We start from the raw sequence: 10,307 nt of genomic DNA, 5'->3' as shown, positions 1-10,307 counted from the left end.
GTCTAAAGATCAGTCCTGGGTGTTTTTTGGAAGGAATGATGCTAAAGTTGAAACTCCATTACTTTGGCTACCTCATGCAAAGAGTTGACTCATTGGAAAAGACTCTGATGCTGGGAGGGATTGGGGGCAGGAGGAGAAGGGGACGACATAGGGTGAGATGGCTGGATGGCATCATTGACCTGATGGACGTGAGTCTGAGTGAACTCCGGGAGATGGTGATGAACAGAGAGGCCTGGTGTGCTGCGATTCATGGGGTTCCAAAGAGTCGGACACGACTGAGCGTCTGAACTGAACTGAACTGACCTCCTTGGATGCAGAAATCTTCAAACAAGTTTCTTAACCTCTTTGTGTCTTATTTTACCATCTGTAAAATGGGGGCTGAAATAGAAATTAACCCTGAGGGTGGCGGTGAGGATTTAACAAGGCTTCCCTTAGTGGCTCAGATGGTAAAGAATCTACCTGCAGTGCTGGAGACCAGGGTTCGATCCTTGGGTGGGGAAGATCCTCTGGAGAAGGAAATGGCAGGAATGCAGTCCTGCCTTCAGCTGTGTGGTGGCAAGTGAATGTCTGAACTGTTAAAATTCCCATCACTGCTGAATATACCATGATGGAGACCCTCTCCTCTACCCCTGAGGCCATTTGTCCTGGCCACGAAGGTATCACTTTTGAGATTAACTGGCTGGGCAGGGTAGATGCCAGATGCAGGACCTGGCTTGTACTAAGGCAAGCACAGGCCATCCCAGAAGGAGGAAGGGGTCTGGATCCAGAGATAGAATCCACGTAAACTGATGCTGTGTGGTACCCAACCCCGCTGACCCCTGCAACCGCAGCTTGGACTCCATTTCAACTTTAGAGACTTCTGATCCTTTCCAGCCACAGCTGACTCTAATTCTTCATTATGTCCTGCACATTGAATGTTTAGTGGCATCCTTGGCTAATGCCGCAGCTTTCTCTCTGTCCCAATTCCCTGGCAAGGTTAGTCTTACTTCCAAGGGCTCTGGCACATGTGCAGTGAGTTCTCTAGGAAGGGACTTCTGATGAGATGATTTCATTCCCTTTTCCCTTCATTAACAGAGAGCAAAATCATGGAATCTTCCAAGACCTTCATGAGACAGATGCCGATCACACCAGGCTACAGTGGTAAGTGGTGACGGGCCTGGCAGGGGGACCATTTCTGTCTCTTCCTTGGCCCATTGTCCATGTCTGACCGGTTTAATGGACTAATACAGGCACTTCAGCATTTAAGAGACTTGTTGAAAGTGCTCCATTGTTGAAGATGGTAAGATCACTGGGTTCTGATAAGTGGAGAAATATAATCTAGGGAGAATTCCATGGACTGTTTCATGGGGTCTCAAGGAGTCAGCCACGACTGAGCAACTTTCACTTTCAAATCTCCCAGGAGATGGTCTGGTATCCAGGAAGAACTTATCTCATGCATTTGGACCTGGGGAGACACAGATGAGTAAACTGAGGCTCTGTTCCTCTCTCCAGGTTGTGCTATTCTCAAACACTAGGGCTGTCCTTATGGTCCCATTTCTTCCTGTGTCCCCTAGAGGGAAGCTGGCCAATTACTCTGGTTTGTTGGGAATGGTCACAGTTTTAGCACTGAATGTCCTGCATCCCAGGAAACCCGTCAGCCCTTGGCAAGTCAGGAGAACTAGTCACTCTATCCTGAGGCTTCTCCTTCTCGGCCTTCTCGGCTACTGAGAATTTACTAAATCACATCACGGTGGGTGATGAACCTAGTGCTCCCCAGAAGCCCTCTGCTCTCACATACAGGTATTCTCAGGAGGGAAGATTCATGGAGAATATTCCAAGGTTGCCCATCCTTGGTCCTACTGGTTGGTTAAGAGAATAAGCTTTGGGTTTTAATAAACTGGGATTCCAATCTCTTCCTGGCCATTATCTATGTGATTGTAAGTAGGTTACATACCTCTGTATGGTAAAGAGAAATTTCTATAAAATGGTTGTATTGGTTTCCTAGGGCTGTTGTGTAAAGCAGCAGATATTTATCCTTTCACAGTTCTGGAGGCTGGGAGTCTCCTGACATGAGGTATGGGCAGGACCACACTCTTTGACGGGCCCTCGTGTTCCTTGCCTTGTGGCAGCATCACTCCAGTCTCTGCCCCCATCTTCTCGTGACACTTCTTGTGGCCATCTGCTCAGTGTCTCTGTGTCTTTGTTTCTCAGACCTCCCTCTCCTTTCTTTTAGAAGGAAGCTAGCCATTGGATGTGGGAGTCCATCCTAAATCTAAGATGATCTCATTTCCGAATCCGTAATTACACCTGCAAAGACTCTATTTCCTGATAGGTTCACCTTCACAAGTTTCAGGGGTTAGGACTCGGGTAGATCTATTGATTCAACCCACTATATGGAGTAGGGATATAGGATTCTTATAAGATTATAGAAGATATGATCTTCTCATAAGATTATTGTGAAGATTAAAGGAGCTTTGTTGTTGTTCAGTTGGTAAGTGGTGTCTGACTCTTTGTGACCCCATGGACTGCAGCACACTAGGCTTCCTTGTCCTTCACTATCTCCTGGAGTTGGCTCAAATTCATGTCCATTGAGTGGGAGATGCTGTCCAACTATCTCATCCTCTGTTTTCCCCCTTCTCCTTTTGCCTTCATTCTTTCCCAGCATCAAGATCTTTTCTAATGTGTTGGCTATTTGAATCAGGTGGTCAAAGTATTGGAGTTTCAGCATCAGTCCTTCAAAATTCAGGGTTGATTTCCCTTAAGACGGACTAGTTTGATCTCCTTGCAGTCCAAGGGACTCTCAGTAATTTTCTCCAGCACCCTAGCTCAAAAGCATCAGTTCTTTGGCACTCAGTCTTCTTTATGGACCAGCTCTCACTCCCATACGTGACTACTGGGAAAACCATAGCTTTGACCATACGGACCTTTGTTGGCAAAGTGATGTCTCTGCTTTTTAATACGCTGTCTAGGTTTGTCATAGCTTTCCTTATAAAAAGTTCAGTTCAGTTCAGTCACTCAGTTGTGTCCAATTCTTTGAGACCCCATGAACCACAGCACGCCAAGCCTCCCTTTCCATCACCAACTCCCGGAGTCTACCCAAACTCATGTCCTTTGAGTCAGTGATGCCATCTAACCATCTCATCCTCTGTCATCCCCTTCTCCTGCCCTCAGTCTTTCCCTACATCAGGGTCTTTTCAAATGAGTCAGCTCCTCGCATCAGGTGGCCAAAATATTGGAGTTTCAGCTTCAACATCAGTCCTTCCAATGAACACCCAGGACTGATCTCCTCTAGGATGGACTGGCTAGATCTCCTTGCAGTCCAAGGGACTCTCAAGAGTCTTCTCCAACACCACACTTCAAAAGCATTAATTCTTCTGTGCTCAGCTTTCTTTATAGTCCAACTCTCACATCCATACATGACCACTGGAAAAACCATAGCCTTGACTAGATGGACCTTTGCTGACAAAGTAATGTCTCTGCTTTTTAATATGCTGTCAAGGTTGGTCATAACTTTCCTTCAAAGGAGTAAGTGTCTTTTAATTTCATGGCTGCAGTCACCATCTGCAGTGATTTCGGAGCCCAAAAAAATAAAGTCAGCCACTGTTTCCACTGTTTCCCCATCTATTTGCCATGAAGTGATGGAACCGGATGCCATGATCTTAGATTTCTGAATGTTGAGCTTTAAGCCAACTTTTTCACTCTCCTCTTTTACAAAGCAAGTGTCAATTTGATGGCTGCAGTCACCATCCACAGTGATTTTAAAGCCCAAGAAAAGGAGCTGGGGTACATTTGAAATATCTTGGCCTTTAGCAAGACTCAATAAAAGTTGTTTGTATTTCTGTGTGTGTGTGTGTGTGTGTGTGCGCGCGTGCATATATATACACAATCAGGTAAAATCTATGCAGATCAAAGTAGACCCTGATGAAGAAGAACAATTGTGATGAGGTCCCTGGGTGTCTAGGTTCTCCTCCATGTTGTTAGTGTATCTTTTAATTGTCTTTTAATTGTCTAACATGTCTTTTAATCTCCCACGTCCAACTGGGAGCCTGGCTAGTGGATGGAAGGCTTCCAGCACTGTCAAGAACAGCCTAATAATTCGAGTCCTCCAGAGGAGACTTCTTGCCGGTGCAGAGGGTGAGGGTTACTGCCTTCAACTCTGAAGCCAGCTTTTCCTACCTGGGGATAAGAGCAAAAATGTTGAGTTTCAATAATGAGACTTATATATTTATTTATTTATTTGCAATTTTAAGCTAAGCCTTAACCAGTTTTTTTTTCCATTCTTTGTTCTTTTTAAAAATGGCCTTATTATGACAACATTATAGTACTTAGGATTCAGCATCCAGTTTAAATAAATAGTTGTGTTTTACCCATACTAATTGTAATAATTATATGTTATTTTGTGGGAAATGCTGAAAAATTGTGCTCAGGGTGGGTCTCACAGATAATGAATTTACCTTTTTGTGTAATAGGTCTCAGCTTTTAATAAGCCCGCAATTTTCTGATGGTCCGACAAGAAAGATCCCAAATTGCATTTGGAAAGTGTCAAGGAAAATAAGCTTTCTCTTTAAAAAGATGAATAATTTCAATTACTCCTCAGACTATCATTTTGGCCCATTAAATGCTTTCCCCATTTGCCATACGGGCTGACATCGGGGGCTTTGCTATCAAAGAACATTACTGTCATCGCCTTTGTGGAAACAGGCCTTCCCTCCCCACTCCAAGGTCATTTTTTGTGGCCTTGGGAGGACCCAGCAGCAGTGGAAACAATAGCACAGCTTGTATTCATGGCCTTTGGGAAAATGCAGCGTTGTCGGCCAAGGAAGAAATGGCCAGGGCTGGGTGGAGATTCTGGGGGTTTGGGCAGAATCTGAATCTCTTGCTGCAGATTATGATTCCCTCCTCGACTCTTACAGGCTTCGTGCCCTACCTGAGCTGCCAGGGCACCTCCAGCGAGGACAACATGGCCCACTGTCTGAAAATCTTCCAGGAGAACACACAGCGGTATAAAGACCAGCTGGAGGAATTCCACTGCTCTGTGGCCACTGCTCCCAAGCTGAAACCTGTCCGTTCGGAAGGGACGGTCCTGCGGACACTGCACCAGTATTACCGGCAGTACCATCCCTTGAGTCTGGGTACTGGCCCCCCCCCTTCACACTGGGCCCCATTGCAGGGCCTGGCTGGCTCGCTGAGTGGCCACCAAGAGTACCGTTCCAGATCCCCAGGCGTCTATGCAAAGTGGAGAGGCTCAGTTGCTTAAAATGATAAAGAAACATATCCAGGGGGAGGGGGAGACAGCTAGGGGAGAGGACTCTGGGACTCACCTCCCTGGGTGGTCATCACAGAGGTTCAGAGAGCAGCTGTGGTCTCAGTGTGCATGTGTGCTAAGCCACTTCAGTTGTGTCCGACTCTGACCCTAGGGACTGTAGCCCACCAGGCTCCTCCGTCCATGGGATTCTCCAGGCAAAATATACTGGAGTGCGTCACCACACCCTCCTCCAGGGGATCTTCCTGACCAAGGGATTGAATCCACACCTCTTATGTCTCCTGTACTGGGTGGGTTCTCTACCACTAGCGCCACCTGGGAAGCCCCTGTGGTCTCAGTAGTTACGGCTTTTTAGTTGCTTTCTCTGTGCCCAGCATTGTTATTTCATTAGCCACCCATGACAGCCGTATGAAGTCGATACCATTATTCCCACTTGAGCATAGTGTCCCTTGTCTGAGGTCAGACCTGGGGTTTGAACCCAGCTCCTCCAGGTGCTAGCTGGGTAGGAAGGGGTTTTGCACTGAATAACAACCATAATAACAGTGAAAAAACCAACTGATGATATGACTGTATAATGTTAATCATCAAAACAGTGATTTATCCCAGCTGGTTTTTAAGGTCTAATATTCAACAGGAAAAGTAATGGACTGATTGCCTTTATTATTATTACTGTAACGGGGGACTTTTCAGCACATGCTAACTCACATGTTTGTCATGCTTTAGAAATTTCCCAGCCATTATAAGAAGCACCAGCCTAAGTGTTTGGGCTTTAGCCCAGCTCTGTGACTCTTTGCTGTGTGACCTAGGGCAGGTGACTTCCCCTCTCTGGGCTACAGTTCCTTCATCTAAGGCAGGGAAGGAGGGACTAGACACTCCCTAGGGTGCCTTCCAACTTCGAGGTTCTGGGACTCTCGGGTCTAATTCAATTCTTACAGTATCTGTAGGAGACAGAGGCAGGCAGTTATCTTTCATCTCACAAATGTGAAATTGCTGAAGGTCAGCCCACCAGGCGGCCAGAGCTAGGCGTGATGTGCCTTTTCCTGACATACATGCTTCTCTTGATTCCCTTAGTTAAATCATCAAGGAGCATCAAACGCCTGAAGCTTCTGTGTTGTTGTTGTTAGTCTGAGAAAAGAGTGGGATCCATTTACGAGCAATAACTTGGGAATCAGAGAAACGCAGGTCTAAATCCTGGCTCTGTCACTTCCTTGCTATGTGACCTCAGCCAAGATTCCCTTCACCTCTCTGAGGTGTCAATGTCCTGCTCCACGCAAGTGTTGGTGACAATAGCACCGACTTCTTAGAGTTTGTAAGACAATGAGATGAGAGAGAGAGCCTATGTAAATCCCCACCAAATGCAGACACACAGAATAAACCAACCAGTGGTAGCTGTCCTCATCATGTCTTGGGGCCTAGGGCTCTCTCCAGGGCTGATTGTTGGGATGCTGGTTGGCTTGGCAGTGCCGCCCACCGGATGGCTTCTCAAAGCCCTCAAGGAAGCATGGCATCTTTTTCACAGAATGCAAGAACATAAAGAAACCTCTCCACGAGCCCCCCATCCCTGGCTGGGCAGGCTACCTGCCGAGAGCCAGGGTCACTGAATTAGGCTGCTCCACGCGGTACACCGTCATGGCCAGAAACTGCTACAGGGACTTCCTGGACCTCGTGGAGCGGGCCAAACAAGCACACCTGAAACCATATGAGGAGTAAGTCTGGCCTGGGTGGCAACTGCAGAGAGAGAGAACCAGGGGGAGAGCCGATCAGGGTTTCCAGGTGCCCCCAGCCCAAAGCTAAGACTGATTTTGTTGTGTGTCTGATTTGTTTTTGCAAGGCAGCCATGTTTGTAATTGCAGGGTCTTCCAAGTCGGCCCCCACGTCCTGCCTCCCCAGCTCCCCACTTGCGCCCAACAAGCTCCAGGAGCCCTGCTTCTGGTCTTCGCTGGTTTGCAGGGAGAGGCTGGGAGTAAAAACCAACAGGGCCTCCCCAACCTGGCAGCGACCTGAGGCTCAAGGTTGCTGAAGAAAGGACATGGTAGGACACTGCTGGGAGTGGGGCTCTTGTGGCCTCAGTTTTCTATTCTGTAAGATGGAGATGACGATCCTTGAGGGTAAATTGTCAGGATCAGAAATGAATATACCATGCTCCTATGGGACCTGCCTAGATTTTACTTATTTTTATCAGTAAAAGAAATAACTGTGACTTTTGTTCTTATTTTAGAATATATGGAGTTAAGTCCACACCACCTCCTCCTACTCCTCCTCCAAAAGCTTTGTTGCATGAAGGGCTGCTGCCAAAATATCCAGATTTCTCTGTTCCAGGTAAGGAGGGACTTTCTTTCCTGGCCTGCTGTTTTTAAAGCGGGACAGGATGTTTGCAGTAGCCCCTCTTCTTCGCTGGACCACCCGCCTGCAATGCTTGGGGCTGGTTTCTTTTCCAGGTGTGAGGTGTCCTACCCTCAGCCGAGCCTTGATGGAGGACCCCAGACCCCAGATGATGTGTGGCTGTACTCAGAGGCCAAGTGTTTGGTGCAGCGGGAAGATTTACTTAGAGCCGCTGTCTGCAAGAAAGGACATGGAAGTGTAGGAGTGGGGAGCTCCCTAAGGAGAGGCGGACGTTACCCGGGGATCAGAAGCTTCCCGTCCTCACACAAGAGTGCTTCACACACCTGACAGACATGGGAAATTTCCTAAGAATCCTTTTCACTGCCACCTGCATCCTGACCATTGGGCAATAACATGTCATTCTTGATAAAGGCCTTTTATTGTCGTGTGAGTATAAAGAGGAATACTGCTCAGCCTTCTGAAGCGTTCTGTGGATTTCTGCAGGTTCCGTTGACCTTGATGGGACCGTCTCTTCCTGAACCCAGGGTAACATGCTGTGCTTGGTAACATTGTGGCTGAAGCTCTAGCCCAGCCCTCTAATGAGTCAGTCCCCATCGGTCACCTTGGGTCGTGGTGTGGCAGTCCCCAACATGGGCACAGAACCGTGCCCACCCCAACCCCAGTGTTTCAGAACCCCAGGCCAGGAAAGCCATTGTACTGGTTTCCTAAGGCTGCTGCACAGGTACCACAAACCGGGTGCGATAAGACAGCAGAATTTATTGTCTCATAGTTCTGGAAGCTAGAAGTCCTCTTTCAAGGTGTTAGCAGGGTCAGGCACCCTCTGAAACCTTGGGAGAGAATCACTCCTTGCTCTTCCTCACCCCCTGGTATGTGTGTGCGCACGCACGCACATGTGCACACGCGCATGTGTGTGCTCAGTAGCATCCAACTCTTTGCAATCCTAAGGACTACAGCCCGCCAGGCTTCTCCATCCATGGGATTCGTCAGGCAAGAATACTGGAGTGGGTTGCCATTTCCTTCTCCAGGGGATCTTCCTGACCGAGAGATCAAACCCGAGTGTCTTGCGTCTCCTGCATTGGCAGGCGGATTCTTTACCTCTGAGCTGCCTGGGGAGCTCCTGAGGTTTGCTGTTAATCCTTGGTGATCTTTGGTGCGTAATTCCAGTCTCTGTCATCGTGTGGCTTCCCTGTGAACCTGTATCTTCACATGGCTGTGTTCTGGTGAAGACACCAGTCATACTGCCTGAGGGCTCACCCTTCTCCAGTATGCCCTCTTCTTAATTACAGTTACACCTGCAACCATCGTATTTCCAAACAAGTCACGTTCTGAGGTACTGCGATTAGGGCCTCAATATATCCTTTTGGGAGAGGGTGGGAGCCGGGGGTCAGGGGGAGACACAGTTCAACCCTTAACACTGGCTGAATTTTTATCACTGACGGGCCCTCTCACTGACTTTACTCTGAAGCCGTTGGCACAAACAAAGAAGAAATCAAAAGCAGCTCCTGGGGTCATGAGGCCATTGTTATTAATATCAAAATTTCAAAACTGCCTGCCAGGCCAGGAACTTCCCCAGTTAAGACTGCCTTCTAGCGCAGGGAGTGTGGGTTCAGTCCCTGCCTGGGGAGCTAAGATTCTGTATGCCTCATGGCCAGAAAACCAAAACACAAAAACATAGGGACAATATTGCAACAAATTCAATAAAGACTTTAAAACAAACTGCTGGGGCAAAAGATGAACTGAGCCACTCTTGGGAGTTTTCCCTGAGGTGGAAATTTTCACCTGAGCTCTCTGGATCCCCAAGTTTCCATGGGTAGAAATCAGTAGTCATGTCTTTGATTCTGATGGGAAATAAAGAACTGGGATGAGAAAAAAGTTACACCTTTGTTTTCTCTAACCTCCAAGTGAAATATAATATTTCCTTTGTTGATGAATGTAGGCAACAAACCACAGCTGTACCTGTCACCTTGGCCCAATATAAATCCCAGATCTTTTCATATCATATGACATTTGTTGCAAACAGCTTGAAATAATGTTGATCAGTACTTGTAATTATAGTTGTTATTGAAGATATTGTATCTACTCTCCAACATTGTTCTTCAGTGTATGTATAAGCAAACACTTATCACAAATTTTTTCTTTTTAGTTTCTTGATAGTATTTCAATATAATTAGTTTGCTAATTATATTTCTCATGTATTATACTTTACACATGAAAAAACATTGTTATATGAGAAGAGGTCCAAGTTTCACCAGACAGCCAGGGCACAGAAATGGGAAGGAACCCTACCTGGGGAACTACTGAAGATGTATGTAAAAGATGAATGTCATACAAAACAACACCCCAAACCCAATGGGACGTGACACTACAATGCATCCTGTTATTAAAAGATAATGTAGGACTTCCCTGGTAGTACGATAGATAAGACTCCACCTGCCAATGCAGGAAACACAGGTTCAGTCCCTGGTCCAGGAAGATCCTACATGCCATGGGGCAGCTAAGCCCATGCACCACAACTACCGAGCCTGCATGCTGCAAATACTGAAGCCTGCATGCCCCAGAGCCTGTGCTCCACAACACAAGAAGCCACTGTAATGAGAAGGCTGTGCCTCCCAATGAAGAGAAGCACCTGTTTGTCAAAACTAGAGAAAGCCACAAAAATCTATAGCACAGCCAAAAATAAATCATTAATTTAAAAAGATAACGTGATAGAAGAATGCTAGTG

The 10,307-nt window shown here is 46.9% G+C and overlaps 1 protein-coding gene across 1 annotated transcript; it reads left to right on the top strand.

The window, feature by feature from the left end:
- Positions 1-1,085: 1,085 nt before the first annotated feature.
- Positions 1,086-7,826, top strand: C23H10orf82 (chromosome 23 C10orf82 homolog). The gene is made up of 5 exons (XM_052661188.1): positions 1,086-1,140; positions 4,893-5,111; positions 6,762-6,948; positions 7,461-7,561; positions 7,681-7,826. Exons 1-5 carry the CDS (start codon positions 1,086-1,088, stop codon positions 7,824-7,826), a joined length of 708 nt encoding a protein of 235 aa, XP_052517148.1.
- The last annotated feature ends 2,481 nt before the right edge of the window (positions 7,827-10,307 follow it).

The sequence above is a fragment of the Budorcas taxicolor genome, chromosome 23, assembly GCF_023091745.1.
Source record: "Budorcas taxicolor isolate Tak-1 chromosome 23, Takin1.1, whole genome shotgun sequence".
In the NCBI taxonomy this organism is placed as follows: domain Eukaryota; kingdom Metazoa; phylum Chordata; class Mammalia; order Artiodactyla; family Bovidae; genus Budorcas; species Budorcas taxicolor.
Note: the sequence above shows the minus strand (reverse complement) of the source record. Positions and strands in the feature narration are given on the sequence as shown.

Coding starts and splice junctions, on each gene's coding strand:
- C23H10orf82 (XM_052661188.1), top strand. CDS start 1,086: ATGGAATCTTCCAAGACCTTCATGAGACAGATGCCGATCACACCAGGC. Junction 5,112..6,761: donor GTACCATCCCTTGAGTCTGG/GTACTGGCCCCC, acceptor TCTTTTTCACAG/AATGCAAGAACATAAAGAAA. Junction 7,562..7,680: donor TCCAGATTTCTCTGTTCCAG/GTAAGGAGGGAC, acceptor TTTCTTTTCCAG/GTGTGAGGTGTCCTACCCTC.